Here is a 19,918-nt window from a genome sequence, read left to right on the forward strand (position 1 = left end):
CCGTGCATGGCTGGTTCACTCCCCAAAAACCACAGCCAGGCCAGGGGCTTGAACGTGTACTGCACTTGACCTAAACTTCTTTAGTCGAGAGAATTTCTTTCACAATTATGCTAGATCATCAGCATATCAAGGTAATGTGTCTATTTGACCCTTACAAATAGTGTTGACTGTAACTGTCAACACTATTTGAAGCAATAAGAAGCACCATTTTAAGACAATTGCACGTGAAAAACTTGAGTGGAAAGACAGGGCCTGCCAAACCAGTCCTTCGGACCTAACTGCATACTGTCTAATTATACAACATCTAGAAAACTTCCTATGTCTCTGGGCTAAAAATGGACTCTATGGGCATTTGACCTCACTGGGGTTTTCTCACGCTGATCACAGGTTCTCTAGGCTTTTGTGGGCATAACTCTGCCTTCTGTCCTTACGACTTTGGCTACAAAAGATGATGGTTTAAGGCATCCATTAAGAAAAAAGGGAGGACCTTTGTGATCCCATGTCCGACCATGCTTTCACTGGAATGCTGGGTAGCAGTTTAAAACATTAGTAATTTTCTTGAGGGTCAATGACCACGCTGAATCGGGTTATCGATACACGGCAACAGCTTGCAGTGATTTACTATATGTTTTACTGCCATGAAGAAACTCATGATATTGGAGCACTTAAAGATTTCTTTTAGATAGAGTGTTTAAATATTATCCATAGCATTACAGCTCAGATTTACAATGGTTTATAGTGTATTGTATTATTTTGGATGGATGTTGGATACAATGCAGATAAGGAAAAAGCTTCAGAAAGTAAGGAGGAATTTCACTATTTAATAATAAAACTACTAAGCTAAAATATCATGACTCGATCACCCAATAAAACTATTTCACGATGACAAAAGAGGGAAAATAACATTGATTTAATTTAATAGTCAACTGAGACAGAGATTGAATTGGGCAAATACAATATTTTTAAAGGGCTAGCTTTCTAAATGACATTTAAGCAAGCACCAAAACCAAAGTATGGGCGTGGGTTGGGTATAGGAGGTTGTCCCTTCTGCCTTCCAGCCTTTGGTAGAGAAAAAATCAAAATTGTATTTTTGTGTTAAGTATAAAAGCACTCAAGGTTAGGCGTCTTGCTTCGAAAAGAGACCAATGCTTCAGTTTAAGTATTTTTGACGGGAGCTCCTCTTTAATCCGGATGCCTACAATGCCTTGCCTTACAACCTTTTCAATTCCTTGAAGAAAAGTGGTCCCTTTTTTATTGTTTTGCCCCATTGTGATAAAGGGGATCTTTATCGCCATCAACAAGATGGCACAATGTACTGCCTTTGTTTCATTGCACCATCCTGGGGGTCTGTTAGGATGAGATGCAGACATTACAGTAGGACGCAGTAAATGATTGATGGGTTGGAAGAAAATATTAAAAAGAAAGAGTCAAAATTCAGCATTTGTAATATTTCAAGCTCTTGCACCCCTGCCAAAGAGAGATCTGAGGGCAACAACAATAACAGCAAAAACTATACTTAACCATCTATCCTGATGCAACACACGACTTAGACAGCTGACTTAGATTTGTAGGGACTAGAACTCTTTTGAAAAATACTTGGATATCTTTGTCGGGAATAAAAACTATGCATAGTCGCAAACTAGAATCTTGAGCCTTATTGGACATGCTTCCTTATTAAGTTATCAGCTGTAATAATTTGGATTAATGTAGTTCACGAGCACATGGGGCTGAGGTCTTCCCTTTCCACTGGTCTATGCCACTGTATGTGAAGGTATGTATAGTGCATGTTTTTGGACTCAAGCCACTTTATCCTGGCAAGCAATGCTGGACCAAGAGCAACTTGACATGGCAAAGGGATCCCATGTCCTGGCATGGCTCAAGATGGAATAGTGCCCAACATGCGCATATGGGTACAGAGTCTATTGCAAAGATATAGTTAACAAAATAGCCTCATTTTCTCATTGACAAATACTGGCATCCAGTAACGCTGTGGCATTCCACAATACTCCAGGCAGCTGTTGCATAGTATGCCCAAAAGTATGCACAATGGCTTGCTGGGAGGGGACAACAGTCAAATAAGAGACAATGTGATAGGTTCTAATTGCTTCAAAATGTCCTGAAGAAGGCCCCCTATTATCTATTTAAATCGGCTGATAATGGGAGGCTAGGAGGAGGAGGAGGCGATGGAGAAGGGGAGGAGGAGTTGGAGGGGGCTACCTAGGCAGGGGGAGAAAGCTATCCTCTGCGCTGCCTGTCGCCTCATTATTTTCCGTCTTGACGGACGCCCTGCGCTCAACCCCTGGATGAATGGCCCTGTGCTGAATAAGTTATTGCCAGACACACAAAGGGAAGAGTGCCACAAACAACACAGCAGTACTGCAAAGCATGAATCTCTTTTTCCTCTCCTTCTCAGTCCCCCCCCTCCTCAAACCCCCCACACTTCCCCCCTGCTCCCTCTAGACGAAAGGCAGGCCCGCACAGACTGACGATCTCACCTGTAATTTCTGAAGAAGCTCACAGTGGGTGGGTGAAAAAAATGTAACGGATATAATAAAATGAAAGGGAGGAAGGATAGAGGCATCTATGTGTGCTGAAAAGATATATACCTCCAATCCTCCATTTTGTTTCATCTGTCCTTTTTGTTTGTGCAACTCCTCAGTAAAGACAGGGACCTCCGTTGGACAGCATCTGAAGATGTTCGAGAGGATTTGTTTTGTTCTTCTTAAGACATGGCCCACAGCATGATCAGTGAAAGTGGTTTGGTTTCCTCTGATGTTGATTTGTTTCCTTTTCTGTTGTTTGGACTGCTGGGACCTCGCATATCATATCAAGATCACCTCTATACAATGCTCTCATGAAGGGGTGGTGAGGAGGGTTCCTCTATAGCTTGCAACAATGGGAGTTAGGAAATAATGACAACAGGAAACGGTCCATTCCCAAACGGTTATAGCTGTGGTTTTAGCCACCAACCCTCTCCCTAGCTGTCACTCAAAAGTAGCAGTAGAACTTTTGGACAGGAGAGCCTCTTTCCCCTCTGACCGGGAAATCAGAGGGTGCCGAAGCCCGACAGTGCGCTCGACGGCAGATCAAACAGGGCGGGTACCCTTGGAGTGACACCTGGAGCCACTTCAAAGGGATGAGAGCGCCACTGATCTCCAGTCATCTCGTCAGAACGGACAGTCTGTCAGGGTTAAAGCAAGGGGAAAAAAGAAGCTCTATCAACTAGGATGCTATGAGCGAGGTCTAACGAAGCATCACCTCGATGGCATGGATGGCTGACCCTCGAGCATTTGGAGAAGCAATGGTGCAAAGAGCGTGTTTTTTTTGTGGAATGCTTAAATTCAGCCTTGATGTCTATTTCTGGGACGAGGTGATAGCTAATTTGTGCTGATATAGCAGTTTCACTCATAGTTTTTTGCCGGTTGTGCTTTGATTGCAAATGCCTTCTTCCTTAACATGAATTTAGAAAGTATTCACAATGTAACATCTTTAAAGCTAGCTGTCTATCTACAATTGAGGAATTTCTTCACCGCCACGTTTGGAATCGTTTTAATTCAACTTTGTCCCAACCTATCAAAAACAGAAGCCCGCTATAGGCTAGAGAATAGAGAGAGGTGAGACATGTAGGAAGAAAAAGGGGGCTTTGGCAGCCAGTAAGCGAGTCAATCCTCACCAGACAAATGCATCCCCTTATATAAACAACAAACGTCTCTTGCCCTTGTCAACAACCCCTTCTTCTACACAACCCAGGCTTGTGTGTGTGTGTATTTTTTCTTTTCTGCAAAAGCGTCCCATCAGCACTCTCTAATGGGCGAGGTGGAGGAAGAGGAGAAGAAGACAGCGATAAAGCAGGAGGGAGAGCAAGATGAGAGCGACAGAAAGCGCGTGTGAGAGAGAGAGAGAGAGAGAGAGAGGGGGGGGGGCGGCAGTGGTGCTTGTCTGGCTCAGGAGCAGCGAGTTAATGAGGCTGAGGCGCACCCTGTCATTCTCCCCAGCAGCAGCTGTAGCCACAGACACACCTAGACAATAAAAAGTATCTCCAAACAAGACCCTTATCTGACATTCAAAACAGAAAAGTAAAGTAACTTGATACAATAAAACAGAAGTTGAATTATAAAATGTATGTATGTATTATTGTTTCTCGCTTAATATAAGATGGGCCTCAATGACCAGCAAGGGACGAGGGTTCCAGTACTACTTGCTTGTCTGCCAACAGTAGCAAATACCTTTTCAGGGTAACATGCTCATCTCAATCCACTGAACATACCCAGAATATGTATACATGCACAACAGCTGCGCTCTACTCGTTTATGTATAAAGTTTAGCAAGGGGTTGCAGTGAGGTCAGAAACGATTCATGCTTTGGCACTTTGCTCCTTGCCAGAATATAAACAGACTGGACATGAAAAGCACAGGAATGCTTCCCTGGAGGGGACAGAAAAGGCCAGGGATAGGACTGACCCGGAGGGATGCAGCAATATGGGGATGGGGGGGCAGGGAGGAGAGAGGGGTGGTAATGATGCCAGGCTGAACAAATTGCAAAGCAAAGGGAATGTGTTTAAATGTAGTACATGGAATTATCGTGCAGCAACATGGAGAGGAGATCAGAGGGAGTGGGATCCACTGGGAGTGATCTGCCACTCCTGGGACAGAAAACACGAAGCTCGACTATGGCTACTGAGACGAGTTCAGCTGTAAAACAAAGTAAAATAGAACGTAAAATAGGACATGTCTTACACAATGTCAAAGATATGGCATATACTCCAATATTCTGATGAAACACAGAAGAAGAAGAATTATACGAGTGTGTAGGATTGTAAATGCATGTGATAGGTGGGTATAATGATAGAGCAGCAGCTGCCAGAAAGCCTGCCACTGCTCCACTGGGTTGACTCTCCTGACCCCACAACATTATAATAATGTTTTCCCCTTTGCTCTCCGCTAGGCTAAAGAAAGGACAACACAAATAAAAAATTAATTAAAAAACAGGAAAAGGGGAAGAAGAAAACATCTGAACTGCAATCTTCCACATCTTTCAGCTTCAATTAAAAAAAATTTAATCTTTTTGTTCAACTTCATAACAAGACTTCAAGCGGGCCCCAAGACTCCGATCCCACCACAGACTCACTGGTAGAGTTGAATCCCATTACTTGTGTGACCTACATATACCAATAGTAAATGATGGACTAGAGAGAGAGAGAGAGAGATTATATATTTGCCAATACCACAGGATAGAGGCCAAAACTTACAGATCTTATCAAAAGTTTGCCACTCTAGATGTTTTTTTGGAGCCATGCACTATGGTCTCTTGGCTCATGACATTGTTCGCATGAGTGTTTATTGGTCCAAGCAAACAAGAAACAACTTCCAGTTTCCTCGTGAATAACGCAGGCAGGAAACTTTTGATTTGTACATACTCTTCTTCTGCCAATTAGTCATATGAAAAAGGTTTAATCTTCCTTTCAGTGAATTATCAACGGTGAGAAACAAGACTCAGGGGCTTGTTCTTATTTAGCTGTACTACATTTGCACAGAACTTGCAGCACAGGTACCTGCAGTGGAAAATCAAAGAAACAAAGTGGGCTGCACATTAAGACAGCTCGTCAAGAAACGTCTCAAGAAAGGAAGTTGGTGTCTTGGTAACAGTGCGGCTGCATCCGCTTGTGAGCTCCTGCAGCATCCTCATCCCTGGCTCATGGGCTGATATCTTAATCAGTGTCCAGAGTGTGCATGCGTCCTCTTCTGAAGGCTGATAGCTCTGTCCATCTTTCCTGCCCATCGCTACTGCCCAGTCCCAGCCATGAATCTGGAGCTGTTCTGTGGCTTGGAGCTTGCTTATGTTTTCTGTCTGATATCTAGGCCCCATTCCCATTTCAAAGGGAGGTCCACCCGGGGCCTTGACTTTTGATTCTGCCTGGCGACTGAGTCGACCACCTGCATGTGGGATCAGCTGCCAGCGAGAGTAGATAACCCCTTCTGCCTTCAAAATATACATCCTCCCCTTTCGGTCCAGCTTCATCGCCCTTCATTGTGCCCCCTCCTTCCGTGAAGCTGCCAGGAGCCCCAGTGGTCCAAACTGGGTCTAGGAGCCGCATCCCACTCCCAACTGATCTGACCGTGTTGGGTGAGATGCTTGAGATGTTCAGTATAGCAGCAGGAAGGCTCACACCACAGTCACGGGGCCATTTACGAGAAGCCATAGTGTCATTATGCCTTGTAAACAACAGATGCCTTATCAAAAGGTCTGTGGCTTCTCTAGTCAGGGATTGTGATCCACACTGTGAGCTGTAACCCGTCACAATGCAGACTGTACCAAACCCATACATCCATCAAACTGGAACATTCCACTTCAAATTGGTGGAAGACCAATACGATGGAAGGAAAATACACAGAACGAAGTTTACGTACATAAATCTTATGACATGAGAGAGTTCAGCTAATATCTGTCAGACGGATCAAATCTCAAAGAAGAAATTATTCAGCCCGTGGGGATTTAAATGCTTGCTCAAGTTTGTGGTCAGGTGTTCTTTATTTTACAGAACCACTTAAAGTCTTGGTTGAAGTTCAGACCCCAATAAATCAGTGTTATATTCACTGTCAACGAAGCAATCATAGAAGGTGTTGCTTGACGGCAACGAGGATTCAAATCTAAAACCACTACTTGAATCAACAATATTCTGATTAACGGATTCATTTATATTTATAAGATGCTGACGACTACCTGCTTATGGGATTTAGGTGTGGTTAATGTTTTACATTGGATTGATCTAAATCTAAAAGTATTTAAGTATTTTTTATAAGAAATAAATCAGATTTGTAAAAAGGTGACGCCCTCAAAGATATTTTCTTTGTGGTGCAAAGGTTCTAGTGGGGATGCCAAATAGGAATTAAATGAAATGATGATAGATTATTTGATGATCATAGATATTAATATGATATCAGGTTTGCCTCTCTGCCTCATTAGGATCACTGTGCCTGTCACGGTATAATTAAAACCCAAAGGATTTCAGAAAATTGAATTAAACATGTACTAATAGTGGATGCCCACCACTAGACCACTGGCATCCACCTCACTGTGTAAATGAAGACAGCTGACATGAGACGGAGGCAGATGTTTGAGAGACTCGTCATTATGACACGGCCAATCAAAAACATCTATACAGCGTTTTATACTAATTAGCCTTTTTAGCAGTGATGGGTTTCACAGTCAGAAATGTGTAAGATTAATTTTCAAACAAAGCCACAGCTATGTGAGATGTGTGGGCATCTGAATATTCCTTACAATAAGTTATATTCACAAAGTCTTTAAGTTAATTGGCTTTCTTGAACTCTGACAGCTAGCTTAATGAGTGTCTAATTGTTTCTCAGCTGGGGTGAAACCCAAAGGCCATAAAGACACTTCAGAAGAGGTGTGAAAGCAAAACAGTGGATCTATTTGTCTCACCACTGATGAAGGCCAACGTGTTGACTGATCATAACCAACTTACAATGACTGCAGTATTTATGTATCTGCTACTATCAGAGTTTATGGCCAAACATGCTAAATCTCTCTGTTATTGAAGTAGAAAAAAGGTTGCAGCTCTTTGCCTGGACAACACTATTGTAGTGGCTTTTACATTTAGCTTATTACAACAAAAAGGAGCACCAACAAACTAAAAGATGGAATATATATACTTGTGAGTGAGTGTCTGTGTCCATGTTGGATATATAATACAACAGGTTATGTCTACTTCACTTACTCACCTTTTTCTAAAAGTCCTGTACTCCAGTTACCTTAAGAAATAAACTGCTTCTATAGCTGAGACAAGCCAGTGTAGAATGACAGAGTAACTACCCCCAAACCAAACCAACAGTGTAAAGAATTTACAATGCTCTGACATCACACACAAATACACAATTAATCAAAAAGGCAGAAAACTGGGGGAGCAAATAATTAAATGAATGGAGAAATGAGAACAAATTGCCTAAAAGGGTGTGGGGGGGTGAAATATCATTGAACCATCCTGAATTTACTTTTCGCTCTCAGTTCTCTAGCTCTGGTTATAAATGACTTCAGATTTGACGTTTCCAGTCCATAAACTTACAACAAAAACACACTTCCTTTTATTCAAACAGCGAAGAAACGAAAAGAAAAGAAGGAAAAAAAAAAGAATTACGGGGGGTGCATGTTGTGCTGCTCCCATCAAGCAGAAAGCCAGGCGGTAGTCGAAGAGGCTCGCAGCCGGGCCCCACTTTGGAAGACCCTCATAAATCCTGATTTGAGCAGGGTGCTAACCAGAGGAGGAAAGACACGTCAAGAGAGTAGGAGGGGGGTTGCAGCTTGCCTCTTAAAATGCTACGTCTGATTAAGTCTACCCATTAGGTGACAGCTGAACTTTAACATTAATATGATAATATTGAAATAAGTGTGTTATTTACTCCAGCACCAGAAGGGGGTGGAGGGAAGAAAAGAGGGAAGGAGGAGGGAATGATGAATGATTTCTGGACAGCTTTGGGTGACGTGCCAGGCGAGCTGACCCCCCTCCCCCCAACCCCACTCCTCCTCTTCCCATAATCAGACTTGACAAAATGGAGACATATGCAGAAATATTGGTTACAGTCGGCGTCACAGCCCTTCTCAGGCCTTCCCTTTCTAGTAACTGCCGGCCGCCCTGTGAGCCACCCTCCAAATTGTCTACGGGCACTGAAGCATCTATTTCAATTGACACTTCCTTCCTGGCCCGAGGATTTTACATTTAGTCGGTGTCATTTACATATTACTCTTAATCAAAATCCACAGTGGGCGACAGGGAGGAAAAAAAAAAACAAGAAAGAGGGAGCGACACAAAACCGTGTCGTCACGGTTCAGGGTTAGGCACACAGGCACTTTATAAAATGGAGATGTGACAAGACATTACGGTGAGAGAGTGTGTTTGTGTGTGTGCGTGTGTGTGTGTGTGTGTGTGTGTCTGTCTGTCTGTAAGGTGGCAGTTGCATGAGATAATCCAAGGACTATTGATATATTTGCGTGTGAATGCTTGTGTTTGTGTGCTTGTTGGGGGCTGCCTCGTGCATGAGAGAGAGACAAAGACTGCAAGTTGGAAATGGGTTGTAAGTGCATGTTGTGAAAAACAAAAAGGCACAAAGAAAAGAATGGAGACATGTACAGTGTGTACTTGCAGGATCCAATGCAATGCTCGGCTGCCCGTTTCTCAGTCTACCAAGGCACTTCACACCAACTACCATTGCGTGTAACAGAACAGCCGTTCGCACGGTTTGTCAGTTTGTTCGTTCAAACGTACATTAAGTGTCGTAGAAATGTAACATGCAACTAATCAGAAACATGAGAAATCTGAATGAGAGAAAACATGACATTCAAATATATGATTACGCTGCAAAAAAAATGTCTATATTGCAGTTGCACCTTGTTGAGTAGATGTTTGATAGATGTTGTCACAATAAAATACACAGAAGTGGACAAAGTCAACTGGTCACAATTTAACTAGTGGATAATGGTGTGATGAATTATAATATTTCCTTTGAAATACAAATATTGTGTTCATTCATCCATTTACTGACATGTTCTTCTGTTTGTTTATCTATCCCCACCTGTGTTCTCTGGAAAATCAAAGCAATGTGGCAAACAGCAACTAATCATAAATAGAAAGATGGATTATTTAAGAATACACTTATTTAGCTGTTGATGACTTGGAGTTAAAGCACGAGACATACAGAGAGGTGCAGAAACAAGGTCCGTACCTGCCTCTTACCTTCTCAGCATGCCAGTAAGGATGCGAGAACTCTTGCCCAGGTTGGCGTCCGTTTCTCTCAGCTGCGGGAACAGAACCGGTGAAAGACAGGTTTTAGTTTGCATTCTGATCCAACGATTCTCAAGGTTATTAAACACAGTCTACGTCTAAACCACAAGAGTCAAACATCAAGTATAAGAGTATAACACTGTCCTTTGACAACAACATACACTGCTATTAAAACCTTTTAACAATTGACCATCTCATTGTAAAAGACAGAGAAAGCAGAGGCCTTTTCTTGTTACATAACCGAGGACACTGGCAATGAACACAACATCGTATATCAGCAACAGATTGATGGATTACCAGCAAGGGGACCTACTTTTTATTTTTAACCAAACATATTTAATTGCTAATTACAACATTAACGTAATTGCAGTTTTTACAGTGGTACTTTGAGCTTGTGCGAGGCTATACTGTTACACAGCCTTGTACTACTGGCCTCAAGGCAAAGTACCTTGCTCAAGGGCAATTTTAGAAGGCACCTTTAAAGTTTGACACTTGAATCAAAGATCCTTTGATAAGAAGCTTGCTTTTTTTTTTGCTTTAGGTTACTGGTTTACCCGTCTAGATAAAAAACTTACTAAACATATTTTTCCCCAACACAACACAACATGTATTACCAAGTCTTTGAACTAGAGCCATCCATAGCTGTTTATTTACAGGTAGTACATCTCTGTAACTTTAAAAAAGTCATCAACTAAGGAGGTCATGTCCTTCTGCTCACCTTGCTGCAAAACAAACATTAAAATGGTGTGGGGAAATTTGTGAGAAGGACCCTTTACTGTTGACTTATGTAACAAGCACAGAGAGTCCTTGAAGGCACCCTTGAAATAACGAACATGGCTATTTGAGGTTAATTGCCCTGGATATTTCCCTTTCTATAGCTCCATCTTCTTCTTTCTCTGTCTTTTTTCCCTCAGGGGTCAGGGAGATGTTTTCATTCTATATCCTCTTATCAGGGGTAGACACTTTCACTGGGAAAAGAAATTGGCGGAGATGTTGCCAACAAGGTGCGAGTGGGACTACAAAAAAAATTGCTGACACCGCACTGAGTGAGCTGCCACATACGTCTACCTGTAATCGCATTTCTAGAGGATGATGAGGGAATGTGGGGAAGAATTTTTGCAGAGAGGTTCTCCCTGGAGTCAGCAGGGAGTCATTTATCTTCATCTCTCTCTGAGATTAGAACTGCCTTCCCAATAAAGCCACTCTCACTCAGTATGTTTTCATCAGTGTACTTATACACTTATTATACTGTAATTTATTCTATTTTTAATGCCTCACTTTCACATGTCTTCTTCCAACCTTCCTCTCCTCTACAATGGCTCCAGCATCACTCTTTTCCCCCCGTTTGTTCTGGCTCATCTTGTAGTCATCTCTCAATCCGCCCTCTCTTCCCACCCCTCCTTTGCTGCTACTTTTTTTCCTCTTCTTCCATCCTTCCTTTCTACCCTCTGGCAGCCTGGGTTGGTGCGATGCAGGTTGTGAGAGCCAAAGATACATGTGGTACAGGGTAGGAGGTGGGGGACTTGGGGTATGGGCCCTCTGGCAAAGACAACAAGTCCTGCAGTTGCCTGATGTCTGCCTCTACCCACAGATCTGTCCCCTAGATACTTCACACTTTCTCCCAAAATACATCTCTCTCTGAATCATTCCTTCTTTCCATTCCTCTCTCTCTCTCCACAGCCTCTCACCAAATCTCCTGCTATCCTCCTTAACCTTAAATGGAAACTAACTCACATTTTTGAGGGTCTAAAATTAACTGTGGTTCCCTACATGGAACGAACGAGAGGATTCATATTTAATGTACAGTTCAAAACAGAACACGGCAGCAAAGACGGGCTCGATCACTTTCTAGGATAACATCCATACATATTCTGTCACAATTATTATAAAACAAAGATAATTTGCACATCAAATTCCTAATAGTCTCTGAGCCATATCATTTCAACCTAAAGTGCAGAAAGAGGAAATTTAGTAAAGAAAAGATAAAATGTTTTGCTGAATATTAAAGTTACAATCTCAAAGATCTGCGTTTTGTACTCTTTGGCGTCACCTATGGTGATAAGCAGTAATTGCAGGTGTGTTTTTGGATCTCACTTCCCAGAGATCCAAAGAGTGTGTGGGCTGCTTGGGATTTTTCGTGGGAATGTTGTCACAGGCACCCAGTTTGTAATAACGCAAATGCAAGGGCAGTAGGCCATATGTTCAATCGCAATTGTGTTACCTCAGTCATTTGACCTTTTTGAAGTTATAGCTTTGGGGCTAGTCTGGTTAGTAAGTGATAAGAGGATAAGCAAGCAGGCTACAGCTAAGTTTCACAGTTGGGGTGCACTCAAATTATTGAATTCATGGTGCCTACAATAATTAGATGACATATAGAGTAGATGGACAAATAATGCAAAGTTCATGTTTTCAATAGAGAAGGGAGAGGACAAATCTGGTAACCCAATTTAGTAATTTTAAGGCATTAGGGGGTTCGGAAACAAATTAATAATTTGGACATTATTGATTCAAGAATATACTAATTTAATGGAATAAATATGAAAACGTGCCCCATGATACCTGTCGGCCTCTGCATGAGCTGGCCTGGAGAATAAAAACAAATCACCTTCTTCAATCAATGGGAATGAACCGATTTAACCCTGTGTTGAAACCTTTCATTGACTTCTATTTGTACCATAAAAGCAAAACAAAAGGCCACACCCCCTGCTGAGCATAGGGGTTTGTGTGTGTGTGTTTTGAGGTCAGTTTGATTGTTCATGTGTTGGCATTATTGCTAGAACTATACCTCCTTCACCTTTATTTTAATGCAAAAGAGGTGTTAACCATCTCTTCCATCCTGTGTCTTTACATCTTGATTTCTTTTCACTTTGCTTCTGCCCCAAAAACTGCCCCCCCCCCCTTGAGGGTGTGTGTGTGTGTACGCGTGTGTGTGCGTGTGTGTACATGTGGTTAAAGGGGTTCAGCAAAGAAGACTCATGGGAAGAAGAGAGAGAGAAAGCTAAAGAAACACGGAGCAGGTATTCTCAGTAGACGCTGTGGACCGTTTTGAAAAGAGATGTTTGACTTCCTTTGAAATCGCCTGTGCGACTCCCACTGCCATGTTGTGGTCTTTAAGAGGGTGCAGTCAGTGCTGAGCCCCCTTCCTGTGTTTGGTCTTTTCTGTCTCTGTTAACTGTATGGGGAAGCAGTGAGGATTTGGGGATGGTGGGCGGGGGACTCTCTGAGGGGAAGTGGGAAAGAGAGAGGGAAACTGGAGAAGAGTGCTGAGAAGTAAAGGAGGGTAAGTGAGGAAGGACGGCAGCTGGCTCATCCCCGTTGAGAAAATCCTGGAGAAAGGTGCACAGGTACCAACACTATGTAGCCACACGCAAGCTTTTTTTGCTGCATATGACATTTTACGTCCAATTAAACAAAAGAATATTAAAATTGTGAGGTGATATTGACTATAAATATGTACTTCAGTACAATAAATATGCACATTAACTACCTTGTCAATACAATTCTGCTGACTTTGTGTGTGTGTACCCGTGTAAGCATACCCAAGACGGTGTGTGTGTGTGTGTGTGTGTGTGTGTGCACCCGTGTAAGCATATCCAAGACGGTGTGTGTGTGTGTGTGTGTGTGTGTGTGTGTGTGTGTGTGTGCCGTTTGTGTGTGTTCACTTGGAAAACCACGCAGAAAGTGGTGAATGTAGTCAATGTTGCGAAGCAGCTGTAACACCTTTACGGTCTCACAAACACTTGTTAGAATAGACAGATGAGTGTGTGCATGTGGGCACTCACCCTTTCTCTGGCTCTTTGGATCTTCTCACGGTCACTGTTCAGGTTGGAAAGAATCTCCTGACCCACTTGTTCTGTAACATAAGCAGGTGCAGGATGAGAAGAGCGGGTCTGACATTTGCAAAATTAAAATGTAAAAAAAAAAAAAAAAAAGATTGAAAAATGACTTTGCTTGAAATATTACACATACAAATGTCATATCCATATTCTTGGAATATCTGCATCATTAGGAGTAGACCTGGCTCTCTCTTGTACTCTCTTTTGGAAAAGTCATGTGTAAACAGTTAGGATGAAACAAATATTTTTGACATGGATTTACGAAGTGAGTCTTTTTAGTAGAAAGAGCATTCTGCAGTCATTGTGCCCCAACTGTAGGGTGGAAAGAGACAACGCTTTCTAGAAGGAGTGTCAGTCGGACAGAAAGTAGAATACTGTAGTTGGTTTTTCGAACCAACATAAAATGCTTTAGTAAATAGACAACAGGTTCTAGGAAACACTACCCCAGCATCCATCCTGCCAGTGGGGTCCACTCAGCCAATGCAATATTCATTAAGCCACTCTTTTTTTAAATGCCTCTCGTCAGTTGCAGATGTAAACACATTAACGTAGTTATAAAACATCCCCGACAAGGCACCTGACAAGCTTGTCATTGGCCACTGTCATTTTCCCGTCCCTTGGGTTGAGAATGAGAAAACAAAAGCAAAAATAAGGATAAACCAAATAAGTTGCGCCCCCAGCCCCTCCCCCCGCAATCAAAAATACCCACTGCTCTGCCATCCATTTAACCGCACAGCTCCAGTATTAGCGTTTAAAAATGAGGGAGGCTGAGGATGAATCAGGAAAAAAAGGAAAAGAAGTGAAGAATCTTTGCATGGATCAAAGACAGGCTTTCAAGCGCACCAAACAAATCCGGAATAAACAACGCAGTTGCTGACTGTATTACACTACACAGGTGCCGCACACCAAAGGGCCCACGTGCTGAGTGCCTGTTTTTTTTTTTTTTTTTTTTTGGGGGGGGGGGCAAAAATGGGCTACATCTGGCAGCTAAACAAGAGAGAGAGAGAGAGAGAGAGATAGAGAAATGATAGAGAGAGACAGACAGATAAAGGGGATCAGGGAAAAGAGGAGAAAGAGAGAGCACTGTCAAATGAATGACGTTCGTCTCCCATTCATCCCGTCCCTTTTACCCCCCTACACTGTAAGTGACTCAAATGTGTCTCTTCCTGCCTTCATTAATTTCTAATCTGGGACGAGACAGATTGAAGGATACCCAGATTAAACAGTGCAGTCAGACAGTCACATGTGACAAATAGGGCAGATTAAAAGACTGAGTGCAGGTATTAATAACCATAAAAATACAAGGCCCACCCCGGTCCCCATTGGAGAAGAACAAGGGATAAACAGGAAGGGAGTTGTTGCAGAATTCTTCTGTTACAGAGACAAATAAGCACATCTATCTATCTCTGTCAGGGCTGGGCCTTTTTTTTTTTTTAAATAAATGAGTGTGACAAGGACTGCAGCAGCAGAGGTTTTTTTGATGGCAGGTGCATTATTGGAAAGGTTTGCAACGTATAAAAAGATGGATGAGGCAGCAGGAGAAAAGGCCTCCGATGGTAGCTGAACCTGAGCAATCAGCACTCATTACACATATTCTTAAGGCAAGATCATCAAGGTTTCATGAACATTTAGGTAACAAAAAAAAACTGGGGGGGGAGAGAGACGAATGATGAATAGCTCCGTTCAGCGGACAAGAACGAAACCACAGTGTGTTCAGGTTTCTGTCGTTGGTGCTGGTCTAAAGAAGGATATGAGGGGTCGTACATCCACACGTAAAAGATTACCTTCGACAAACATAACGTCAGCTGCTGAAGAACAATTAAGAAACTATACTTTACACTTGATCAAGAGGGAGAACTTTCGACACTCTTTAGACAAAAGATAGTATTCAGATACAATAAGCACAGTATCATTAGTGTGTCACTGAAGACACCACATCTGCTCAAAAGCGGCATTCTCAATAGACAACAAGGGTTGTCTAAAATCAACAAAAAGTTCCATTATAGCGTGTGAAGATAAACATTGTACTCGGCTGTGTAAGGTCTCTCACCAGTCCCCCCACCCCCCATAAGTGATGTACAGAACGCCTCCCAGGGGAATGTATGGTGTTTATTGTCTTTATCATGGATCTTCCCTTGCATTGCTCATTCTCTGACATGTATCTACATCTCCATTCATCTAATTTAAGTGCCGCTGTCCAGTGGTCTGTGAAAAACGTCATTAGTTTCTGGGAGAAAGAACTTGTTGGGCAACAAACGGCGCAAAATATTGAGTAAAAAAAGAAGAAGAATTGAATGTAGATGAATAATGAGAGGTTCCTCAAGAAACTACTTGAATATCGTGATACACCAGTTCATCTTCCTCATCATACAGTTAATGAAGACAAGGCTACACCCAAAACTGTCAACGCCTGTAAAAAAACAAACAAACAGCGAACTGGTCCCTCCAGTAATAATATCTTATAGCTCGTGTTGATGTGGGATTTTGTGGGGTAGTCACTGGCCTTAAAAGCATGTCGGTGCGTACGATTTGGACTTGTATTGTTAAAATATGACATTCATGTTTAAACAGCACTTTTATGACAGCACAAAATGACCACAACAAATGTTGTGTGGTGTATTAAAAAGAGGAAAAATGTACAGTTGATTAAAAAAAAAGAAGCAGGAGAGGAGAAATAATTTAGTGTTAATGCTCCTGACTTGTTGCTCGTTAGTGTTTAAAATATTCCCCTCCTGTTTAAACAGCTATTAACAATTTAAATAACCCTGGCCCAGAGGCCTTGCTCTGACTCACTTGTTAAAGATCCCCCATCCCCAAAGGTCCATTTAACAAGCCCATTATTCCATTACATTACGCTCGCACCAGCACCAGTGAGCCTTCATTCAACTTATTCCCCTAATGTGACTGTACAAAACAATTAGTATAGAAAAGTTGAAGGCACAGATTAGGTTGAAGGGGGAAATAATGTCTGGATCAGGAATTAGACACACAACTGACACAGCACACAGGTCTTTTTATCAACTCAACTCTTCACTATTCTGCTAGAAATGATACGGTGGACGGAAAATATATTTACTGGACAATTAACTTTACTAGTGTTGAACAAGCACCATAAAACCAGGCAAAGACTCCTAAATAGAGCAACAACAATAAGTCGATCATTAGGAAAATAATCAGCAACTTATTTGATTTGAATTGTTTATTTTTCCAGGCATGAATGCCAAACTTTCCCCAGTGCCCAGCTCCCCGAGTTGTGAAGATGTGCCGCTTTTTTTTGGTCTTCTGTGATAGTGAACTGAACATCTTTGGATGGTGGAAGGTTGTTCAGACAACATAAGCGGCAGGATGACATCATCTTGAGCTTTAGAAAATTGTGACATTTTGCAGATCAAAAACTGATTTGCAAAAATATTAGAAAGATTAACGAATTAAGAAACTAATCGTTTAGTTTCAGTCCTACTCTTTACTTCCAACAGCAGAAAGGGTTGCTTATTTTCTCTTACTGTCAGGTGCGCGAAAGAAAAGGCTCGACCGATCATTCATAATGCCGTGTACAATAGAAATATCATAAACTGCACATGTCCGCCCAGCTTGGCTCAGGACAAATACTGTAGAAAGCCAACGATTCTGGTACCATTCAATCCTCCACAGCCTTCCACTTTCTCCAGTCCATGGACGCATTAATTGGAGGCATCATCTATTTTACAGGAGCTGTTTCAGAGCAGTTACACACTGTCTAAGGGCTCTTTCTCTCCTTCTTTGTTGCAGGCTTCTTCTTTTTTTTGGCCTTGCTCCCTCCGTCCCCAGAGCGGAAAGGGTACAAGACCTGACAGTGGTGTGCTCTGAGGCTCAGCACAGCTCCTTTTCATTAAGCAGTTGAGACCACTTTTTGAAGGTTACCACACACAGTTGTATCCGGACACAAGCCACACACTCTAACAAACGGGGTATGGAAACCCATGGGAGGGTTAAGGGGAAGTTAGGAGGAGCCTGATAAATGTTAGACCATACATTTTTTTTCTCTCTCTCCCCACCTCCCCCCCAACACACACACACACACACACACACCCACACACAGCAGTCAACTTATATGCCTGTGACTCCCAGGTGAATAAAGTTACCTGTCTTTGTACACTTCCAGAGAAGCTTTTTAAATTTTTTTTAAAGAGTTTTTCAAGTCTACAACTGCCTGGTGACAGACTTTCATCACCTCCATCAAAGTTGTACCCACACAGGGATGTATTTGTAATGCTGAGCCCACAGGCCATGAGGCTAGCGCCTTCGCACCGAGCTACACCTCAAAATAAAGAGGTGCCGAGTGCTAGGTCACAGTGGGGGGGGGGGCATGTAGCATCAGCAACATTACGCTAAGTAGTTACCTAAAATAATAAACTATCATACGTAAATCATGAACTGTTACATGCACGAAGGGCTTGGTCCTGAACATATGTCCACCCTGTGCGTTGAACACCGATTCCTCTTTAACAGCACACTGCATCAGGTTGGTGAGACGCAGGCAGACTAAGCACTTAAAAGCCCAAAACAAGAGATATTCTGGGCAGGGGAGAAGCAGAGCCAGTCCACACTGACTTAGCCCTTCCCCTTGCATGTGTATGAGCGGTGGTGCGCAGTCAGGGTGGATTTCTGGGGCCTTTCTTCACTCCGCCAGGCTCTGTTTTATTCATCGCCTGCGCCCTGACCCCGCAGAGCTCCTGTTCTGACAAATCACTTCTGATTAAGACAGATCTCAGTTAGTCAGCCACTCAACTTGGCCTATTCATCATCCATAGAAAATATCCCTCTCTCCTCCTCCGTCCCTCCTCCACCCGTCTCGTTTGCCTGTCCGTCAGACCGAAACAAGGCGCAAGAGAAATTTCCGCTGCTGTTTTAAATGGCTGATTATAGGCAATTGGTAGACGGAGAGACGTAAGAGCGTCTTATGGGTGATAAGACGCAAGTTTAATGGGTATAAATGACCGGGCCTGTAGGAGAGCAGCTGGTAATAGAACCGTTTGTTTAAGGGTGAACCGTGGTGGAGAGAAGCTATTCTTTCCTTCTATTTCAGCTCCGCCTCCACTTTTCTGTCGACCTCAGCCTCAAACTCTCAGATCACCAGATTTACGTTTCTGAAAGTCCCTTTCACCTGCATTCAATGAGAATTGATGAGGCTTGGAAAGGAATAGCTTGTTTTACATTTATGAAATTACCCCAGACCGGCACGTCCCTGTGGACATGCAGATACTCTGAAATAGCCACTCATATATTACATTGTTACCATGAGTTAGTTACAATGTAAACAGCATACACTGAGTGTATTTACTAACGCAGTCGGATGTCGAAGAGCATTTAAATGCAAAAATAGGCCATAATAAACTACAGCAAACTCCTTACAATGTACCAAGGCATCTTGACAGCCTCGAAGCTATTGTGTTAAAATGTCTAACAAACCAGATTAAATTAACCTGAACGACAACCCTGCTAGTGGCAGCGGGCTGAGAAGCACGCGGGCTGAGTGGAGAATGAGGTTCCCTACAAGCAAATTGCCTGGACTTAATCAACCAGTCTTACTGAACCATCCAAATGAAAACTAATGGACTTGGGGGCTCGCTGTGATTGCTTCACATGCAACAATGTGGAGGCAGGAGCATTGCTTTCTGAAGTCTTCAATTAAAAAATAGGGAATTTCTACAGACGGCTGGTCAGCCTATATACCTATTCTCTATCCCGATTGGCCAATCGGGATACGCTCAAACAAAGCAGACTTATTAATTCCCTTTCCAGTGCTGGCAAAAATGATTTTTTTTTGTGTGTTGATTAAACTCGGTCAAAATTGTAAAAAAAAAAAAAAAGAAAAAAGAAGTTTAAAATTAAAACTCATTTCCGAATGAGCTAATTTGTGAATGCATTATTCATATTCGTGACATTTGTGTCACACAATTTTGCTGGCCACATTGCAACTAAAATATATTTTTTTTAAATAAAAGTGATCGAATAAAAAAATAAAACAAACACTAGTACAAACTTTATTCAACCAGTCAGCCTAAATATTAAAACCAGATTTTAAGTGCTTTAGTCTGCAATTTAAATAATTAGATTTTATTATCAGCTGTGTGGCTGTATAAATGATGCTGCCACAGCAAATGAGTACTGTAATAACATAATGACCATATCTAAGCTGAAGGTCAAAGTTATGTATAAATACATTAATAGAACCATATTCTGCTGCATTTGGAAGACAAACACATTGAAGCAAATGTGAGCTCTCCCACTGACTAGAGAATAGACA

At 42.2% G+C, this 19,918-nt stretch overlaps 1 protein-coding gene across 3 annotated transcripts in view; it reads right to left on the reverse strand.

Moving 5' to 3' along the window:
• Positions 1 to 19,918, reverse strand: part of vti1a (vesicle transport through interaction with t-SNAREs 1A) — a 109,567-nt gene that overhangs the window by 25,477 nt on the left and 64,172 nt on the right. Inside the window, exons 6-7 of one of the 3 annotated variants that reach the window (XM_034558254.1) lie at positions 13,579 to 13,649; positions 9,749 to 9,810 (exon numbers count right to left, since the gene is read on the reverse strand). In XM_034558254.1, the coding sequence (XP_034414145.1) occupies positions 9,749 to 9,810; positions 13,579 to 13,649 (133 nt within the window). Of the gene's footprint in view, positions 1 to 9,737; positions 9,811 to 13,578; positions 13,650 to 19,918 lie in introns of all 3 variants that reach the window. The other 2 variants (XM_034558255.1, XM_034558256.1) reach the window with 2 other exon arrangements.

This window comes from Cyclopterus lumpus, chromosome 19, assembly GCF_009769545.1.
Source record: "Cyclopterus lumpus isolate fCycLum1 chromosome 19, fCycLum1.pri, whole genome shotgun sequence".
Lineage (NCBI taxonomy): Eukaryota > Metazoa > Chordata > Actinopteri > Perciformes > Cyclopteridae > Cyclopterus > Cyclopterus lumpus.